Below are 19,520 nucleotides of genomic sequence, written 5' to 3' on the forward strand. Positions count from 1 at the left end.
TCGCCGTTGATATTTGGTGATAAATGAATCCAAAAGGGTTGAGTTGCTACTACTTGTTTTACATATTATATCTATCAACAGCACCATGGCGTTCCGTTTGAGAAATGGGTAGTCGGAGAATATACCCTTTCAATTGATATTTTTTAACAAAACGCGTGTGGTAAAACAGAACTGCACCTCCCGCTGTCGGTGTCAAGGAAGGAGATCCCTTCACAGGGGTAACGCCATTAGAGGCCGGCTTTTAAATAGCCGCAGTCTTACCAGATGGCGACTACAGTCTTAAATGTACCAATTTAAATTACGTAAAATCCAGGATTTGTTTAGTTTTTTTTGACGAATTTTTCTGGATTTGAATTTAGTTCTTACATAAGAAATCGCTTAAAATAGTGTTAGCACTAGTGTTGATAATAAATCTCTTTAAAAGGTTTAAATGGTCGCTACCCTCGTCTTATAGACAGTAGTTTTTGGTCAGGTACCCCAAGTAAGTGGGGCCCCCTACTTTTTTTTTAAACCCTTAGAAAGATTTAGGGCTCCATTTTTATTTCCTAAAGCTAGCGAAATATGACGATTCATTCTCCAAATTTCAATTTCCTGTTCCTGAAATAAATTTCAGTAAATTTTAAGGAATCTAAAGTAACCGCCAAACGTTTTCGTTAATTTTAAATTATCTGGGCACTCCTGGTGGAATTTGGGTACGCTATGACCAACCTTGCCTACCTCGATCCTGGTCCCGCCACTGCTTATAGAAATTGCCCGACGTTTGTTAGATATTGTTTTTGCGTGATGTCTTTGGATTAAAATATTTTAGTAGGCAAGGCTACTAAAAGTAAGTAACCCTAACATATCGCGATATGAAATTTGGTCTAGAGAGATTTTAACTTCCAGACTGTATGTACAATCTGAAATAACCCGAAGAGTGAGAAAAGTTTTGAAAAATTGAAAACCCGCTGTCCCAATGTCCATGGTTGAAAATCATTGGTTTGGAATTGAAATAAGTCGTTTTACGGTTGGTTTCGCGTTCAAGTTTTTCAAGGATTAGCCCAAGATGGGATTGCATTGTTGCCATACGGCAAAACGCGCGTAATCTAGGCGGTTTTACAATTGCTTTTTCGAGCCCATTCCTCTCTTTGGGTAAACCGGAAATTTCTCATTCAATCATGACGCACTTGAGCGTACGCTATTGGATACTACGCTCCGACGGACTCGCACAACGTAATCGAACTTCGGCGAAAATTCTATATTAAAGAGAAGGCGCTAGACTTTTTATTTCACCGACGCCTTTTCTCTCCGCTGTTTGGTTCGAGCGCTTTTTTTCGCGTCTTCCTTTACTATTTCTTTTGAGAAGTTCAAGGATTTTTCAGCCGCCGAAGTATTTTCTCCTTGATTAGTTTTGAAAAGGTCGCGGTACCCTTCTTTATTCCACGTCTTCTTTTTGTGCGTCACGTGGTACGAATCTACCAATCGCATTTAGATATTTTTCGGTTAAAAAATGTTTTCAGTTACAGGGACCAAGGCTTATGGAACTCGGGCTTTTTCCAAGGGCGTTGATCAGAGTTGAATAATTGAATTTAAACTTTAAACCTTTCTTCTCAAGGATTAAAAAAAAAACATTTTTTTTGACATTAAGTTCATTCAATAAGAAATATTTTTTCTTTCAAGACGGGAATATTCTTAAGCCTTGGTTGAGTCTTTTTAAGCCCTTTTGCGTTCTTCATTTGTGTAAAACTGGACTGTTTTATCCTATTTTCATAGAATATTTATATTTATATTTATTTGAAAAAAAAATAATATAAATATAAATGGTTTAGAAAATATTTTTCTGGTGTCATGCACAGCGCGTTTGAAAGGAAGTTTAGAATGTACTTTACTCGTCTCTCTGTTTATAATTTTCACATTCAAAGTTTGATAGCTGTAATTAACAACACTTCCAAAGAAAAGATCGTTTAGAAATTGCACCACGTTATATTAATAGGACGGGATTTGGGCGTAGAGCCATGCTAGACTCTAGAGCAAACATTTCGAAATCCCTAGCGGTTTTCCAGCGAACTAAGAAAAAAAAAATAGCAGTCGACCCGAAATTCAGTATGATTTTGGATTTGAAAAGGAAAACATTGTGAATATTTTATCTAAATATCTTCAAGGAACATTTTGTGGTAATAATAAACTCTATAATTGTTAAACCGAGTTTTACCTAAATTTTTCAATAGTATAAGACATATGATAGCATGATGACAAGTTACTTGAAAATTACAGATTATATAAATGTAAAATTTCATTGTCCCTCAAACTGTAACCCAGTCTTGTGGGGCGACTTGTTTCTGTCGATTATTTCTTTATTACAACATCGTTTTGGAATTTAGCCAATATGCTTTTGTTGCTTAGCCCTTTTATTAGTTAGAAAGTGACGTTGTTTCTTGTTTGCCAGTGAAATTGGTATCTGTTGAAGCCTTAAAATTCTGGCTAACAAGTCCAAAGGCCAGCCCAATTATTATCAGTCACATGATGTTTAATCAGTAACAAAAAGGAACAAAACCTAGTGCTAAATTGAGAGCAAGTAAAGTTCTGCCTTCCATACTTCCTCATCAAAATGAGGGCAGCTTGTGGAATTTTTTTGGTTGTTTGCTTTGTTTGTGGTAAGCTATTAAATTAGGTTGAGCTATCGAATAGTTATGTATTTATATATATACTACCTAAGCTATTGTGTAATATTATTTAAGTTTCGGGAAAATCTCTGCCGAGTGAAGTTTCTACCGACGTACCTGAAACATGTAACAATGTAAGATTTGCCTGTCAAGATCTTCACGTTGCCAGAAAATGCAACGCAGTTTCAGCTTGTATCGAAGTTTGGGAGACTATTAAAGTCCCAGGCGACAATGTATGTTTTTATACAAACATTTCAGTTCAGTAAATGTTTTAGTGTATAAGATTTTTAATATTTGTAGAATGAGATATGTGATCTGTGTAAGCAAATGGTCCAGCAGGCCAGAGATCAACTGCTCAGTAATGAAACTCAGGAAGAGCTCAAAGAGGTTTTTGAGGGAAGCTGCAATTTATTGCCAATCAAAGCAATTGCTGCTGAAGTAATTTAATAACTAGTAATAATTTAAATCCATATTAAAAACTAATAAATGCTTAATAAATTTAGTGCCGCAAAGCTGTGGATGAAATTGTTCCCGACATAATTGAAATGTTGGCTTCTAGAATGGACCCCACCCAAGTTTGCACCGTCGCTGGCTTATGTAATAATGGTTTAATGAAAAGTTTGATTAAAAAACAATACGTATCTGCCAAACCTCTCATGATCGCTGAAGACAGTAAAAAGTGCAAAAGATGCGTAAAGGGAATGGTATTTGTCAGAAAAGCGTTGAAATATATCCCAGAAGTAAATACTTTACACGTAACATTAACCTCTTGGATATTGAATAATTAATGATTTTGCCTTAAATTGATTAGACTGAATTTACATCGATAGTTCTTCGTTCTTGTATGGCACAATTTCAGGGAAATCTCGCTCAGGTATGAAATTACCAGGAAGAATGTTGAGAACTATTTTGCTTTTTGATTCACTATATTTAAAAAAAAATGGTATTTGCTGGATTCGTTTATATGGGAATGGGTGGGGTTGATTTGGTTTATTCACTTAATTTTATTGAAAAGCCTTATACGCCCACCTAAAAAATGCAATTAGGGCTTTTGCTTTTTGGTGAAGTTTTTCTTTAGGTGTTCTAGGATGTCTTTTGTTAAAAATGAAGGGGCACACTTGCTTTAGGTTGAAAGGTGAGAAGCAGTTTTTGTCAGGGTTATATTTTTTTTTACGCATGAGATTTGGTTGGCTTGCTTTTGTAGATAGTAAGGTTACGGTGTGCGTTTGCTTGTTGACAAATTTCCCTCTTTATTTATATCTCGCCAGTTTTTAAATATAGTGTGAAGTACTTAATATTCTCTTATTATATTTTTATGAAGTGCTCTGAGGTCGTTTCTAATATCTTACCATTCTACAAGTACATTTTGAAAAACGTAAATAGTTTTTCTTATAAATCATTATAATTATAATTAATTATTCCTTAACTTTGTTAAAAAGGATGCAGAATCTGTTTGCGTACCCTTGGGACTCTGTAAATCTTATTTACCTGTAATTTCATATTTATTTTGTTAAATTATTACGAAATAATGTAAATTTATAGCCAGAATTCTTTCAAATTAAGGATCATGCCAAGGAAGAATGCAAGTTATGCACTCGATTCGTTGGGTCAACCAAATTATTACCAAAATTAGAACTACCTTTGGTAAATTAATTTAAAAATAACCCACTTAAGGTAATTAGCTTTTAAATAACGTTTCTGTTTCTTAGAAATCAGCTAAAAACTTATCCTTGGATCTTTGTGATAAAATCACTGAAGATTCCATTTCAAAATCAGAAGTATTTAAATCTATTTGATCTTATCTTGGATTGAGTTAAATTTAATTTTTTTGTAGTGTGAAGCTGTTGTTAATTATAATTTTGAGAAAGTAACCCATCTTTTATGGACCAAACAAGTAAATACCCTTAACTTAAGTTGGAAGTATTTAAAATTGAAATATACAAATTTTTAGGACCCCAAAACAGTGTGTTTTAGACCTTGTGGAATAGAATCTGACAAATTGGTGGCCAAAACTGAACCACAGGTTTATTGATTTTTAAAACTTAATTTAACTTATTAACTAAGAATAGATGATTATAGGGAAAAAAGGTTTGCTCAGTTTGTGAGGAAGCTCTGGATGAACTTAAAAACTATGCATTAAACACGTCTGTCTTGGTAAAATTCTTGAAATTAATCTTGCAAACAAAATTGTGTAAATTGATTTTATTCAATTTAGAATTCTGTTATGGATGATTTAAGAAAACTGTGCAACAAAACTGGAAACTTTGAAGGTTTATGCGGAGCTTTTATAGATAACTACTTTGTAATGATATATACCACAGTTATTAATAGTTTGGTAAATATTTACCTTATAACTTCAAATTGACTCCCATAAAATTTACTAAGATTTAACATTTGCGTAGAAACCAGAGGGTATATGCACTGTTCTAAAGTTGTGTGCTAAAAATCAGAGTGATGAAATGGAAGTTCAGTTATCTACGCGTGTTTGTCAAGTGTGTTCTGTTTATAATAGCTTTGATATAACATTGAAGGATAAATATTCCCTTAATTTAAAGGTATACGAACTCTCATACGACCAATTCTAAATTATATTAATTATATATGAATATTTTGTAGAGAGTGATTGAAAAAAAGTTGGATCAAACTTGCGGTCCTAAATTTGATTATTTTGACGTAAGATTTGGACTATATATACTGGGGAATTTATATTTTATAACTAAATGAATCCAGCAACACCATTTTTTTTTATAGTTTTAAGTGTGATTTTTATTTTAACTATTCAATTTTTTTAATGATTAATTTATCCCCAGTGCAATAAATTCGTCAAGGAAGCAGCTCCTATTGTTTATAACTTCTTGAGAGTCGGGGTATGTTTAAATTTTTTCTTATTATGAGATTTATTGTTAATTTTGGAAATATTTCATTACAGAATCCAGGTGTATTTTGCAGCCATATGGAACACTGTCCAGCCTTAGATGTAAACCTATTTTCCCTTGCTTTTTTTAACATAAAATCTATTTAAAACGTTTCATTCAAAAAGGTCCCCCCACCCACATACGGTGATAACATGACCTGTGAATTTTGCGAGACATTGGTTCAGTATCTCCGCAATGTTATATCCTCCAAATCAACTGAGGAAGAATTCCGTACTGCATTTAAAAATATGTGCACTGATTTGAAAGAATTTTCTTCCGAAGTAACTAATTCCTCTTTGTTTATGCAAAATTGTCAGGTACTACTCATTATACACGTTAAAATCTTATCTCATGCAGTGCTCAAACTTGGTTGATGAGTATTTTGATCAACTATACGACTTCCTTGTGAAAAATTTGGAACCCGAGGCAGTCTGTTCCACTTTGGGTCTCTGTGACAATTCCGCCGTCAGACACCGTATCATGATGAAGTTGACTCCCCAGCCACATGTTCCCATTCTTTTAAGCAAAGCCGAACAAAGGAATGAAATGTTGAAGACCAATAAACCAACTGAGATGTTTAAACTTAGCCCTAGTACTCGCGTCCAGCCCATCAAATTGCGAAAAGCTGAGAAAATACCTGCTGGAATTGAGGTTGAACCTTCCAAAAATACCAAGGGCAGTTCTCGCATTCCAGCTATGAAATTGCGAAAAGCTGACAAAATACCTGATGGAATTGAGGTTGAAGCTTCCAAAAATACTCGCATTCCCGCCATGAAATTGCGAAAGGCTGACAAAATACCTGAATCTAACAGTGTAAAACAAGTTGATGGTAATTAATCATTCATACTGAAATTTGTTTCGATTTATTTTAATCAGTTACCATAAATTTCTAGCCATCCCCATTTTAACCCCAAATGTGATTGTGAATAACGACATTGAATGCTCCCTTTGCAAAGCCGCAGTCATGTTTCTTGAGCAAAGATTAGAAAGTAACAAATCTGAGGTCAGTTTGATCTTTAAAACTGAAGAAATTGAGTAATTGGTACTTAACACATCCTGGAACTTTTCAGGAAAGAATCAGGAAAGCCTTAGACGAAGTTTGCACCATTTTCCCCACGGAATTGTCCAGTCAATGCCAGGATTTCATCAATGTTTACACTGATATGTTCATTACTCTTATAATTCAAGAAGCCAATCCAAACGTTATTTGCGCCGTTATTAAAGTCTGCTCCGGTAAGCTCTATCTATCCCTATTTGAAGCTCCTTTATTTTGTTTATCTGGCTGATGTAAATATGCAAATTTAGTCGAAGACTCCGTTTTACCCCAAGATTTTAATGAGGAAATGAAACTAACACCAAAAGTTAACTTGGTAACGTGCGAATTGTGCAGGAGAGTTTTGCAATACATTGAAGATTATATAGGCAATAATAAAACTGAGGTTAGCTGGATTTCCCATTTTGTGTAGGAATATTACAGATGCTATTTTTCACAAATAAGATCATAAATGTTTTGTGTTCAAATTCTTTAAGGCACAAATCAAAGCTGCTCTAGAAAAGGTTTGCTCCGAACTGCCTAGTTCCTACAGTCAAAAATGTACCCAGTTTGTTGATGAATATGCTGATATCATCATTACGCTTTTAACCAAAGAGGTTGCCCCTTCGATGATTTGCGCTGCTATAGGTTTATGCCCAGGCAAAAATGGTTTGTGAACTTTGTTATTCCCATATTAAGCACTAATCCGTTAAAACTGGGTTACTTTTATTTTGAAACAAACTGGTATAAGATTTTGGTGTTGGTTTTCATTTGCACAAAAAAAGGTGGTGGGGAAGTCGAATGCACCATGTGTCAATATGTTCTCCATTACCTGCAAACTCAGCTAATGCAAAATGCTACCGAGGTGATTACAAATATCCTGTTATCCTTGTTAATTGCGAATTCCCAAAATATCTAACGTACATCCTATAATTCAGGAGGAAATTAAGCAAGCAATAGAGAAAATTTGTTCTGACCTTCCCAAATCCCTCGCTGATAGCTGCAACGCATTTATTGAAGAATTTGGAGCGTCCCTGATAGTATTGCTTGCCCAGAAATTGGATCCCAGTGTTGTATGCGTCAACCTGAAAATCTGCCCTGCATCATTACAACATATAGCCTTCCAGCCCAAATGTAATTTTTTATGTCCTACATTTATAAAACAACCCAGAAGGAATCCATTTGAAAATAGAGAATGGGGCAAATATTGGCTAGTATTAAATGAATTGGGCAACGTATTTGGAGGGGTTGGACTTTCATCAAAATCTCAAAAGGTTTTCAAGAATATTTGAAAAAACTTGAAAATCCTAAAAATTAAGTTGAAAAAAAAGCCCAAAGTCTCAAAATTAGCAGAAAAAAACAGAAATCAATGTGAACATCATACGTAAATCTCTCAAAATCAGTTTTGTATTTTCAAAATCGCCTTGAGATTCAAAATTTGCAAGTGTCTGACCCTTCAAAGTACTTGCTAGTTAATTGAGTCCAGTGAGCCCTCTACCTCCTATTTCACTTGGATACCTTTTTGGGGATGAGTGGTCACTCAATATTATTTTAAATAAACAAAAATAATTCAGATACTGTAGCATTGCCTAAATTGGATAAATGTGATACATGTGAAATGGTTGTCAACTATGTTGATAAGCTTTTGGAAAATGACAATGTTGATACCGAAATAACTTCGTTGGTTGAAAAGATATGCGTCATTTTGCCCACATCTGTTCGTGACGAGGTAATTAATAACCCATAATATCCATGCCTTAATACTAAAACCAAAACACATTTTATCCCAAAGTGCACTGGCATTTTAAACATCTACGGACCTTACATTTTGCAAATGATTGGACAAACAGCCGACAGTAAAAGCGTTTGCACTGCCCTCGATATATGTTCTGAAACTGAAAAGGTCAAATTGGTCGGTGCTGAGAAATGCACCTATGGCCCTAGCTATTGGTGCCAGAGTAAGGTTCACGCTACAGCCTGCAATGTAAGTTCTTTTAATTAACAAAATTTACGATGTTGTGGTTTGTTACTAAATTTTTGGTTGGTAATGTTTAGGCTCATGAATACTGCAAACGTAAAGTTTGGAAAGTGTAAATAAGATGGTTGTACAACTGTCTACAAATCTTTTGAAACTACTTTTTTTAAACCATTTTACAATCCTAAAAACCAAAGCAATACTCCTATAAAGCCAGCTTAAATGTGATTATAACCAATTTTATTACTTTCACAATTCACTTAGCAGCTATATTAGTAGCTTCTTAAGGAAATTTTGTATTTTGTAATAAGAAATTCCCAAAGATTGAATAAATTTTTTTGAATAAATGTTGTTTACGACTGTTTCAAATTAATTTGTTCGCATCCATCATTTGTTTCCTTAAGAGTTTAGAACAAGATTCGCAACCTCGCCTTTCACCCCATTCTAAAATCCCACTTCTCATTTCTGCTGGCAAGGGGGCAATTCACGGTGGCTTCCAGTGTAGGCCGATTTTTATAAAACTTAGGGTCCAACATAAATTGTTAAGCAAAAATATGAGCTGATTATTTTGTGATATCACTAATGTATTTATTTATGCTGTGAGAAAATTACTATGTTGAAAGGATAAGCAGTCACCATGGTCTAATTTTTTAAGGAGAGCGTCCCCGGGATGGGTGGAAAGTAAAAACGCTATTGTGCGCTTCAATTGCTTCGGAAGAGGAACAATTCAGGGGACCAATTTATTTATTTATTGAATGAAAACTGCTCAATAAGCCCCCAAAAGGCGGGCTTCTGGTAGAGCATCGTTACAATGAAGTTTATGTAGGAAAAATAAACCCAAAAACAAGTATACATACCGCCCCGGGTGCCAGGGTAGCTAGGGGTCAAAAAGTTCGGTAGGGTGGCGGGCCAATAGAGTAGTAGCACTCCGTAGCTTTGGCCATGGCCGCCATTTTGGTCGCAAATTTTTTATCTATAGGAAAGAGCATGGGTGACGTGCTAGTACATCACAGTGCCATTACTCTATGGCCATAGCTAGGAAGGCGTGGTGCGAGTACTCGGGGGCCGCCCCGCCGACGAAACATTGCCGCCCCGGCGATCCAGCCAAATTAATCCACCACTGCGTGAAGGGGTCACTTGAAAACGGGAATTTCCATGACCTTCAACCATGTCTTTAAGGTCATGTAAAATTTATCTAAATAGCTTTGATACCACCTAATTTAAAGGGTTCCATCACAGAGATGAGGGGTGAAAATGAGGGAAGTTAATTTGCACTACTTTCTTTAGTGAACGTAGCCAAAAAAAAGTTTATAAAGCGGCCGCTATGCCCAAGCACTTAAGACTACCAGCGCCAAATTCCTACGGCGGATTTTTGGAAAAACAAAAAAATGCCATTTTCTTTCCTACCCGTCATCCTTGTGATGGACCCCTTTAAACAAAAACAGGAAGGTCGCGATGAAAATAATGTACCAGAGACCAAAGATAATCTAGAGACCAGGTTGTTGGGCTATAGAGTGTTGTCTTCTGATACGATTTTGAAACTTTGTAACGTCACAGCTGTAGTGTTAATAGTGGTCGCCATGACAGTTACCGTTTTTATCAATAGGCAAATTACAATGGTGACGTCGCAGACCATCTTAAGGGCATTCCCGTGCAAACTCTATTCCAGAAGGAGTTGGCGAACTATCTCGAACTCTATGACTATAGGTCTATTCACACGAGCCAACTTTTTGATCCAACTAGATGAGTCAACTTTGAGTTGAGTAAACTAGTTGGTTCGTGTGAATAAAAGTTCGATGAGTTGATCCACCAAAAAAGTACAGCGAGAAAAAAATGGATCACTGATCCATTTTTGCTGACTCAGCATTTTGATTTGAAAAGTTGGCTCGTGTGAAAAGGTCTTAAGTGTCCATAATCTCTCAAGCCATTTTATTTTACAATTGACGTGATGGGTCTCTGACCTTTTGTTAAGCTAATAAAGAACTAAAGAACTAAAGTGTTTCAGACGACAACACTCTATTAACTTGAAAAGTACTTACGCTAGATTATCGAAATTTGCTAGGCATACTCATCGAATAGGAAGTCTTTAGAATTTGCAAATTCGGATGACATTCAACTCATGGTTCAAGGTCATTCAAAGTTTATCTCGAGAACTAATAGATTTAGAGAAATGACAATAAATCAGGGGAGATAAAAAATAGTGGCAAGGGCGGGAGTGAAAAATGACAAAACGCAAATTTGCATGGTGACGAAATGTATGGCGATTAGGTATAGTAACTAGTTCATGGGGGCGTTCCAGTCAGAAATTATGGTAGAGGAGAGGTGTTGAAGTTTTATAGCAGCAGAGATGAACAAGAACTCGTGTAAACGATAAACTGGTTTAATTTATTAAAACAATAAGAGCAAGTTGAAAGCTGATTGATTAGTGACACACTGATACGCAGTGTAAATGGTTTTTACCTCTCCGAGGGGACAAAGTCTGTCAGGCCTGCGAACGCGTTCGCATTTTCGGTGCAAAGTGTAATCTCTGCGTTGGCAGTTTCTCGAAGGGTTGGCAAAGCCACCGTGTGACGGTGAGCGTTAACGAATTCATTTGCGGTTTGGTTTGGATGGTGTTTTTTCGCTCACCGTCGTGACGGTTTGGTGTATTACGTTTTTGTAATGTTTATGCGTAGGTTGTGAGTGTTGAATTTGTTGTGTTTGTGTTCTGATGGTTGTGCATGTTGAGTCTGTTGTGTTTATATGGGCGTTTTCTCTCCAACTTCTTCTTAATGACTTTGGGACGGACCGAGTGCTGAGTGTAATGCTACCTCTCAACGTCCAATGGCAGGGTTTCCACCAGTTGTACACGGTATTCGTCTTAGTATCAATTTGCGATCGCATCGGGCGGGATTTGAACCCGAGACCTCCTGCTTGTCAGGCGGACGTTCTACCACAGAACCACCGACACTTGTTACGCCTTATTGAAAATTAGACCTTCAGCTTTATCGGAAGCGTATTTAATAGAGTACGAAATTTTGGTTTAATTGAAATAGAATTGAAATTGAAATTATTGCATCGAAGAAATTCTAATTTAGCGTTTCTCTATTGATTAAAAACAAATGCGCCACCCAGGTTTCGAACCCAGACCATTCGGCTTGGCAGTCGAGCGCTCTACCACAGAACCACCGATAGCTGCTTAGGTTCACTGAAATTAAGACACGCATCGTAAGCATAATAGGTAATAAAGTTTTTTTTTTATTAATGAATTTATGAAGGCCTAATCTGGTTTTTTTACGAATGAAATTTTAAAGGTTAAATCTTGTTTTAGCGCAGTCAGCCGAGATAAGAGGGTTAAAGGGTAGACCCTGTGGGTGGTCCACTTTGTTAGTTTTTGTTATTTATTTACGGGTATTATTAACGACCTATATATAGTTTTGTTAATTCAAAGACTATAATTTAACGTTTATTGCTTTAAGAGCTGGCGGTTAGTCAAGTGGCTCTCTGTGCTTTGTTGATGGTAAGGTTTTTGCTTCTTGTAAATATATTTGGTGTGGATATTTGGATATCTACGATTTCTAACGCAGTCAATGATTTCCTGGGTGTGCGAATCCCCTAGGAGGGGTTATACAATCACCGTGCCTGTCTGTGTGTCCGTGCAAAGGTTAATCATTTCGTACGCAGTTTCTCGAAATCTCTGCGTTTGGATGGTGTTTTTTCGTTAAAGCAGCGTTCAGACTATGTGAAAATATGACGTTTGCGTCGATCATGTCGGTTCTTTCGATTTTTTACACCGTTCAGACTTCTCAACAGAGACTTTAAATGTTCGCGCGTGTCGTTTACTTTTTTGCATTTCGTTGCGCTCAAAAAGTTCATAACAGACAATTAGCCTTATGCCTCATCAGCGCTGACTCTAGGTAGTGGCGACCATGGAAATACTATAACCAATCAGAGGTGGATAAAAATTATTTCAATTTTTATGCCGTTATTACTGAGCTCTGATTTGGATGAACAATCACTTTTTATGTTAATCTATGTGCAAGGTTGGTTCCTTTCTGAACAGTGAAATGAACGAACCGACGCGACCAACATAACCGAAACGACACGACCGATGCTAACGTAATATTTTCACATAGTCTGAACGCTGCTTAACGCTCACCGTCGTGACGGTTTTAACTCAGTGCGTTATTGTAATGTTTATGTGTAGGGTGTTAATGTTGAGTTTATGTTATGACGGTTGTGGGCGTTGACTCTGTTGTGTTTGTTGTGTTTGTACGGGCGTTATCTCTTCAGCACATAGTCTGAACGCTGCTTTCAATTTCTTCTTATTGACTTTTGGGACGGACCGAGTGCTGAGTGTTATGCAACCTCTCAACGTCCAAGGGCAGGGTTTCCACCAATTGTTCACGGTATTCGTCTTAGTATCAATTTGCGATTTATTGGCGCCGGCCCACAGTGTTCCAGAGAGCCCAAATTTTGGAATAAATTCCAGGAAAGATAATGAGGAAATATTTTTACATATTCTGGTTCAGTAAACTATACGATTTAATAAAATATAAGAACCGAAGCGCTGCGACCCCTGGCGGCGGAACTAGCTTACGTGATGGAGTACTGAAAAACCGCCAACGGAAATGGATAGTACACCATCATATTAGTCAAATATAAAAATTTAAGCGTCGTAGGTATATTCAAACTCTCTCCGCAGACGAAATAGGACTGAAAAAACCCATTTTCGGCCATGTTCAGAGGGGTATTTCTAAAAAACGCGCAAGTGTCCATGGGAAATTTCTTCGAGAGTCCATAGGAAAAACCCCCAAATTTTAATTCCAATTACTAAAATTTGTTGATCTACACGCAACATTAAAATATAGCTATTTAAAAACAGTAAAATGACTCTTAAAAACTCCCGCAAAACAAACAAATTTTGGGCTAGAAGTAGTAGAACCGCGCAGCTTTATTTTGGATATACTAGCTGGCATTTATTGAAAAACTATCACACTGTGAGAAAAACTCATTTATAGCCAGAAATATTACGAGATAAAGGTTACCGAAAAATAATGTAAATAGAGAGATTAATCAAACGCTCTAGAAGTTCTTCTTCTTGGGGCTTCGATGGAAGCACAGGCCAGTCGAAATATAAGCAACATTTTGATAATAATTGCGAAGCCACTGACGCGGCATTGTTTGTAACAACCGTTATTCCTCTTAATTTGCGATCGGATATTGGCCACACACTTTGGAATAATCTAGCCCCACAGTCAGTTCGTTTCTGTAGGCCATTAAGATTGCAATTTGTAAAAGAATCTAAGGAAATAATTTTAGGTGAAAAGTCATGGGTGGACAATCAAATAAAAACATTGAAACCATTTACAATGGTAATTTCCGAAGTGACGATTTCCGTAACCTATCGTCTCCATTTGACGGTTATCGATGGCAAGGTTCTCAGTATTATTTCTGGAGCATCTTCTCAACAGTGTTGTCCTATACACGCCTGGATACGATTCCTAGAGTTCTGTCTCCATTTGGGTTATCGCAATGTAGACGGACTAAGAACGTGGAGAATAAAAAGAGGGGTTAAAAATCCAATTTTTATTGAACGAAAAAGGAAAATTCAAAGTTTACGGGTTGATTTCCCTAATCCCGGTGGAGCAGGAACGAGTAACGATGGCAATACCGCGAGAAGATCGTTTTCGTTAAAAAATCAGTCTGTGTTCGCTGAAATTCTTGGCATTGAGAAATGGTTAATCGAAGGCCTACACATAATTTTGTGTCTAATTTCTTCAAGTCTGCCAATTGATTCTGAAAAGTTTGGGGTTTACTGCAAGAGTCTAGCCGAATAATATATCGCTGAATACCATTGGTTTTATTTGCCGGTTACTGTTCATAAAATTCTATTTCATGGCCACGAAATTATACGTAAGTCGACTTTACCCATGGGCATGCTGAGTGAGCAAGCGGGTGAGTCTCGAAATAAAATCTATCGCCGAGATCGAGAAATGCACGCGAGGAAATCTTCGAGGACTCATAATTTAACAGACATTTTCTGTAGAGCAATGGATTCCTCAGATCCGATTGTCTCTGACTTTTCGTTAAATAAGAGGTTGGAAAAAAGAAACACTCGTCCTTTACCGAAATCTGCCCTTGACCTTCTTAACGAGCCGGAAGAACCAACATTTCCAAACAGTTTTGCCCTTTTGCAGGAAAATGACGACAATTATAATGATCTTCAAGACGACCGAAGAAACACCATTGAACACCACGAAAACATATCCATATTAAATAATCTATGTTTAGAAGTTATTTCGGAACCAGAAAATTAATATTATTAAAACCAAACTACTTTTGTAGCAACGTAACAATAAAATTAGAATGAATTCGAGTTATGATTAAATAAAATAATTTTGCCATTTAGTGTAGCCCGAATATTTTTCTTCAAGCTTTTAATTTTATTCTACCCTTTTTAGCCACAATAGTGCGGTTTGGGCTATTATTTTTAAATTGTTCATAAGTTTTAAAATCAACTTTTTAAGAATATGCGTGTAGATCAACAAATTTTAGTAATTGGAATTAAAATTTGGGGGTTTTTCCTATGGACTCTCGAAGAAATTTCCCATGGACACTTGCGCGTTTTTTAGAAATACCCCTCTGAACATGGCCGAAAATGGCTTTTTTCAGTCCTATTTCGTCTGCGGAGAGAGTTTGAATATACCTACGACACTGAAATTTTTAAATTTGACTAATATGATGGTGTACTATCCATTTCCGTTGGCGGTTTTTCGATACTCCTTCACGGAAGCTAGTTCCGCCGCCAGGGGTCGCAGCGCTTCGGTTCTTATATTTTATTAAATCGTATAGTGTACTGAACCAGAATATGTAAAAATGTTTCCACATTATCTTTCCTGGAATTTATTCCAAAATTTGGGCTCTCTGGAAATGCGGCCGGGAATCGAACTTGGGTCTGCTGCGTGCAAGAGATTTACTTTAACCACTGAGCCACCGACGCTTGTTAAACTACGGTGTTTTTCTAAAAAACCGCTTTGGCGAATGTCCTTTACGAAGTTATAACGTTATTAAAGCAGCGTTCAGACTATGTGAAAATATTACGTTAGCATCGGTCGTGTCGTTTTGGTTATGTTGGTCGCGTCGGTTCGTTCATTTCACTGTTCAGAAAGGAACCAACCTTGCACGGAGATTAACATAATAGGTGATTGTTCATCCAATCAGAGCTCAGTAATAACGGCGGAAAATTGAAATAATGATTTATGTATTTCGATGGTTCTAAAGGTCGCCACTACGTAGCAGGGCCGGCTTGGTGTTTTGCGGGGCCGGGTTCGAAATATACTTGCGGGGCTCTCGACTTTCGGATTTCATAACCCCTATAGCTTACCCTCACTTTTACACACCCCCGTTTTACCCCCCGTCGTTTTATTGATCAAATATTGCACTATTTTAAGTTTCTAACATTGGAAGACATTAATTTTATTTTTCATAGTTCATTTACAGTTGTAACAGTTACTTGTTACCTTTACCCTTTAAAATTGACATCTAGATCTATTGGCAGAAAAATCTTTTATTACGCCATCAAACTCTAATGATTTCGCCACTTTATTTTCGATTGACAATAAGGCTAGTGATGACAGTCTCTCTTGGCTTATAGTTGATCTTAGATAGTTTTTAATTAATTTCAATTTTGAAAAAGATCTTTCTGCGGAGGCTACTGAAACTGGAGTGGTCAACAAAATTTTCAAAGCTATTACGATATTAGGGTACAACCATGTTATTTTTAGTTATATAATTTAAAGTATCAATAGCTGTCAAGACTGTTACAGGAATAACATCTTTAAACAACTGAAACTCTTCAAATAATTCTTCTCCGTCTACATCGTCAATTAACGTCGTTTCAAGAATTTTGTAGATTTTCTTCCGAAATGTTTTTTTATTGCACCCCCACCGTATAAGAAGCTAAATACATCTTTGTGTTCTCTGTACAGTTTAAATCTACTTTCCATGGCGGATAACGCGCTATCAACTAACTTAAAAAAAAATTCGTTTTAAATTGAACCTCACCATTGTAAACTGTTTCATCGGGACCTTCACAACTAAAAATTTTCTTTTTTTTCGTGTCTTAACTTCCCTAAAAATGGTTGAATATCCAATTCAACGATAATTTTGAAAAAAAAAATACAATTTCTGCTAAAATGTTTAGTCGCTACGTCCATTGTCACTTTTTGGTTTTGCTGACTATATTAACTTTGGTCAACATTTCGTACCAAATAATCAAACTAACGATGAAATCAAAAGACGTAAGTTCTTGAAATAAACCCTGAGCCTCGCTCCTAATCTTCACATCTGAAACTCTTTCTGAAATCTCGCTTAGGGCTTTTAAAAAGGCCGGAATTTAAAATCAAACAGCTCTAACCTGGCCACCTGGATAAATGGCTTTAAAAGTCGCTTGATGACTTAGGCCTAAGGTGGTGCCTTGGGTATTAGCCTAGTGGATTATTATTATTATTATTGATTGGTGACAAAGTTACGCGTTCGAACGATGATTCAATCGCGCACACAATTTTATCTTCTCCGACACCCGATGACTGAACGAAGTTCTCTCTTAATTCTTCGTAAACCCTACAGTTTTCGTTGCTTATAAGTGTGCCAGTACAATTCCTTTTTTCGAAAAATTTTGAAGGCGCATCCTTTTCTTTATCGGCAATTTCTTCATGCTTTCTTTTCTGCGCCGCTCGTATACTTTCTTCCCATATATTGGATATTGGAAATGGACATTGGACACCTGCATTTTTGTTACCTTATCTATAACTGGATTTTCCAGGAATTTCCCGTTAAATGCTTGAAAGTGTGAAATACCAAGAAACCAGCGGGGCCCCGCTGGCCCACTACGCTGCGAGGCCGGTTTATTACAAAAATAGTCACTCACTTCGTTTAATGGTTTCTAAGAAATTTAAGATGCATAATAAAATAGGTGAAATTATCCCACAATTTATTTGAATATGAAAAAAATGGTTGTCAAAATCATTTATTTTCTAATATAAAATTAAATTTGCGGGGCCCCTTAAATTCTAGCTAGCGCGGGGCCGGGTGCGACAGCACCCTTTGCACCCGCATCACGCCGGCCCTGCTACCTAGAGTAAGCGCTGATGAGGCATAAGGCTAATTGTCTGCTATGAAAATTTTTTGCTTTAAACCGAGACGCCATCTAGGCAGTCCTCAACTTAATGAAAAAGTGTAAACGACACGCGCGAAAATTTAAAGTATCTGTTGAGAAGTCTGAACGGTGTAAGGAATTAAAAGAACCGACACGATCGACGCAAACGTAATATTTTCACATAGTCTGAACGCTGCTTTAGGTACTATAATTTATTCTACATCATTTTAAATATTTATAAATTATATTAATCTTATATTTAATTAAATATTTATAAATTATATTAATCTTATATTTAATTAAATATTTATAAATTATATTAATCTTATATTTAATTAAATATTTATAAATTATATTAATCTTATATTTAATTAAATATTTATAAATTATATTAATCTTATATTTAATTAAATATTTATAAATTATATTAATCTTATATTTAATTAAATATTTATAAATTATATTAATCTTATATTTAATTAAATATTTATAAATTATATTAATCTTATATTTAATTAAATATTTATAAATTATATTAATCTTATATTTAATTAAATATTTATAAATTATATTAATCTTATATTTAATTAAATATTTATAAATTATATTAATCTTATATTTAATTAAATATTTATAAATTATATTAATCTTATATTTAATTAAATATTTATAAATTATATTAATCTTATATTTAATTAAATATTTATAAATTATATTAATCTTATATTTAATTAAATATTTATAAATTATATTAATCTTATATTTAATTAAATATTTATAAATTATATTAATCTTATATTTAATTAAATATTTATAAATTATATTAATCTTATATTTAATTAAATATTTATAAATTATATTAATCTTATATTTAATTAAATATTTATAAATTATATTAATCTTATATTTAATTAAATATTTGTAAATTATATTAATCTTATTTTTAATTAAATATTTATAAATTATATTAATCTTATATTTAATTAAATATTTATAAATTATATTAATCTTATATTTAATTAAATATTTATAAATTATATTAATCTTATATTTAATTAAATATTTATAAATTATATTAATCTTATATTTAATTAAATATTTATAAATTATATTAATCTTATATTTAATTAAATATTTATAAATTATATTAATCTTATATTTAATTAAATATTTATAAATTATATTAATCTTATATTTGATTAAATATTTATAAATTATATTAATCTTATATTTGATTAAATATTTATAAATTATATTAATCTTATATTTAATTAAATATTTAAGTATTTTAATGTAAAATTTGATCGTGATGAGAAATTGAACTCGGGTCGCATTGTTACCATGCTGATAGTTTACCGCCGAGCCATTGACTTCCTTAGCGAAAATGTTAAAGTAAAGGAACCATTATGATAAGGCGGGTTTTGTTACTAAACGGATCAATACAATATCTGTGGATAATTAAATTCCCACAGCAATAAACATTGTATTAGCAGAAATATTCAATAAAAATATATAATAATAACCCAATCAAACAACAAGGTAATTCAATACTTAGAAATCCAGAAAATGTCAATCCATAATGAAAATTGTAATATAAAAAACCAAAAACACCTTACCGTTAACGATTCCCGGCATATAACGCACACAAAGAAAACCCTTAACTGAATAGTGAAGGCTAAACAACAGCGCATATCTCAAAATAAATAAAACCAACGTAACCGCATTAATGGAAATGTATCACACATTTAAAGCCGATAAGAAAACACGTAAAATAAATTACAAAGTTACGAGTAAAGTGGGCAAAACTAAAAAAGCG

The 19,520-nt window shown here is 34.7% G+C and overlaps 1 protein-coding gene and 1 non-coding gene across 4 annotated transcripts; one reads left to right on the forward strand and one right to left on the reverse strand.

The window, feature by feature from the left end:
• Positions 1 to 2,089: 2,089 nt before the first annotated feature.
• Positions 2,090 to 8,912, forward strand: Sap-r (prosaposin). 3 transcript variants are annotated; one of them, XM_090158364.1, is made up of 29 exons: positions 2,090 to 2,153; positions 2,426 to 2,633; positions 2,718 to 2,875; positions 2,943 to 3,080; positions 3,146 to 3,382; positions 3,454 to 3,516; positions 3,964 to 4,017; positions 4,082 to 4,132; positions 4,206 to 4,286; positions 4,352 to 4,420; positions 4,477 to 4,536; positions 4,594 to 4,665; positions 4,722 to 4,796; positions 4,858 to 4,977; positions 5,045 to 5,197; positions 5,259 to 5,315; positions 5,453 to 5,509; positions 5,572 to 5,619; positions 5,683 to 5,838; positions 5,915 to 6,386; positions 6,451 to 6,560; positions 6,628 to 6,790; positions 6,863 to 6,996; positions 7,088 to 7,259; positions 7,376 to 7,455; positions 7,529 to 7,724; positions 8,165 to 8,319; positions 8,383 to 8,574; positions 8,646 to 8,912. In XM_090158364.1, exons 2-29 carry the CDS (start codon positions 2,588 to 2,590, stop codon positions 8,682 to 8,684), a joined length of 3,408 nt encoding a protein of 1,135 aa, XP_090014490.1. In that variant the 5' UTR covers positions 2,090 to 2,153; positions 2,426 to 2,587; the 3' UTR covers positions 8,685 to 8,912. The 3 variants fall into 3 exon arrangements, with proteins under 3 accessions (XP_090014490.1, XP_090014491.1, XP_090014492.1); XM_090158365.1 differs by lacking the exons at positions 7,376 to 7,455; positions 7,529 to 7,724; XM_090158366.1 differs by lacking the exons at positions 6,863 to 6,996; positions 7,088 to 7,259; positions 7,376 to 7,455; positions 7,529 to 7,724.
• Positions 8,913 to 11,443: 2,531 nt separating this feature from the next.
• On the reverse strand, positions 11,444 to 11,515 carry TRNAV-GAC (transfer RNA valine (anticodon GAC)). Its single transcript has one exon. It is a non-coding gene; the product is annotated as a tRNA-Val (tRNA).
• Between the last annotated feature and the right edge of the window lie 8,005 nt (positions 11,516 to 19,520).

This window comes from Leiobunum rupestre, chromosome 9, assembly GCF_980474605.1.
Source record: "Leiobunum rupestre chromosome 9, qqLeiRupe1.1.hap1, whole genome shotgun sequence".
Taxonomy (NCBI): Eukaryota; Metazoa; Arthropoda; class Arachnida; order Opiliones; family Sclerosomatidae; genus Leiobunum; species Leiobunum rupestre.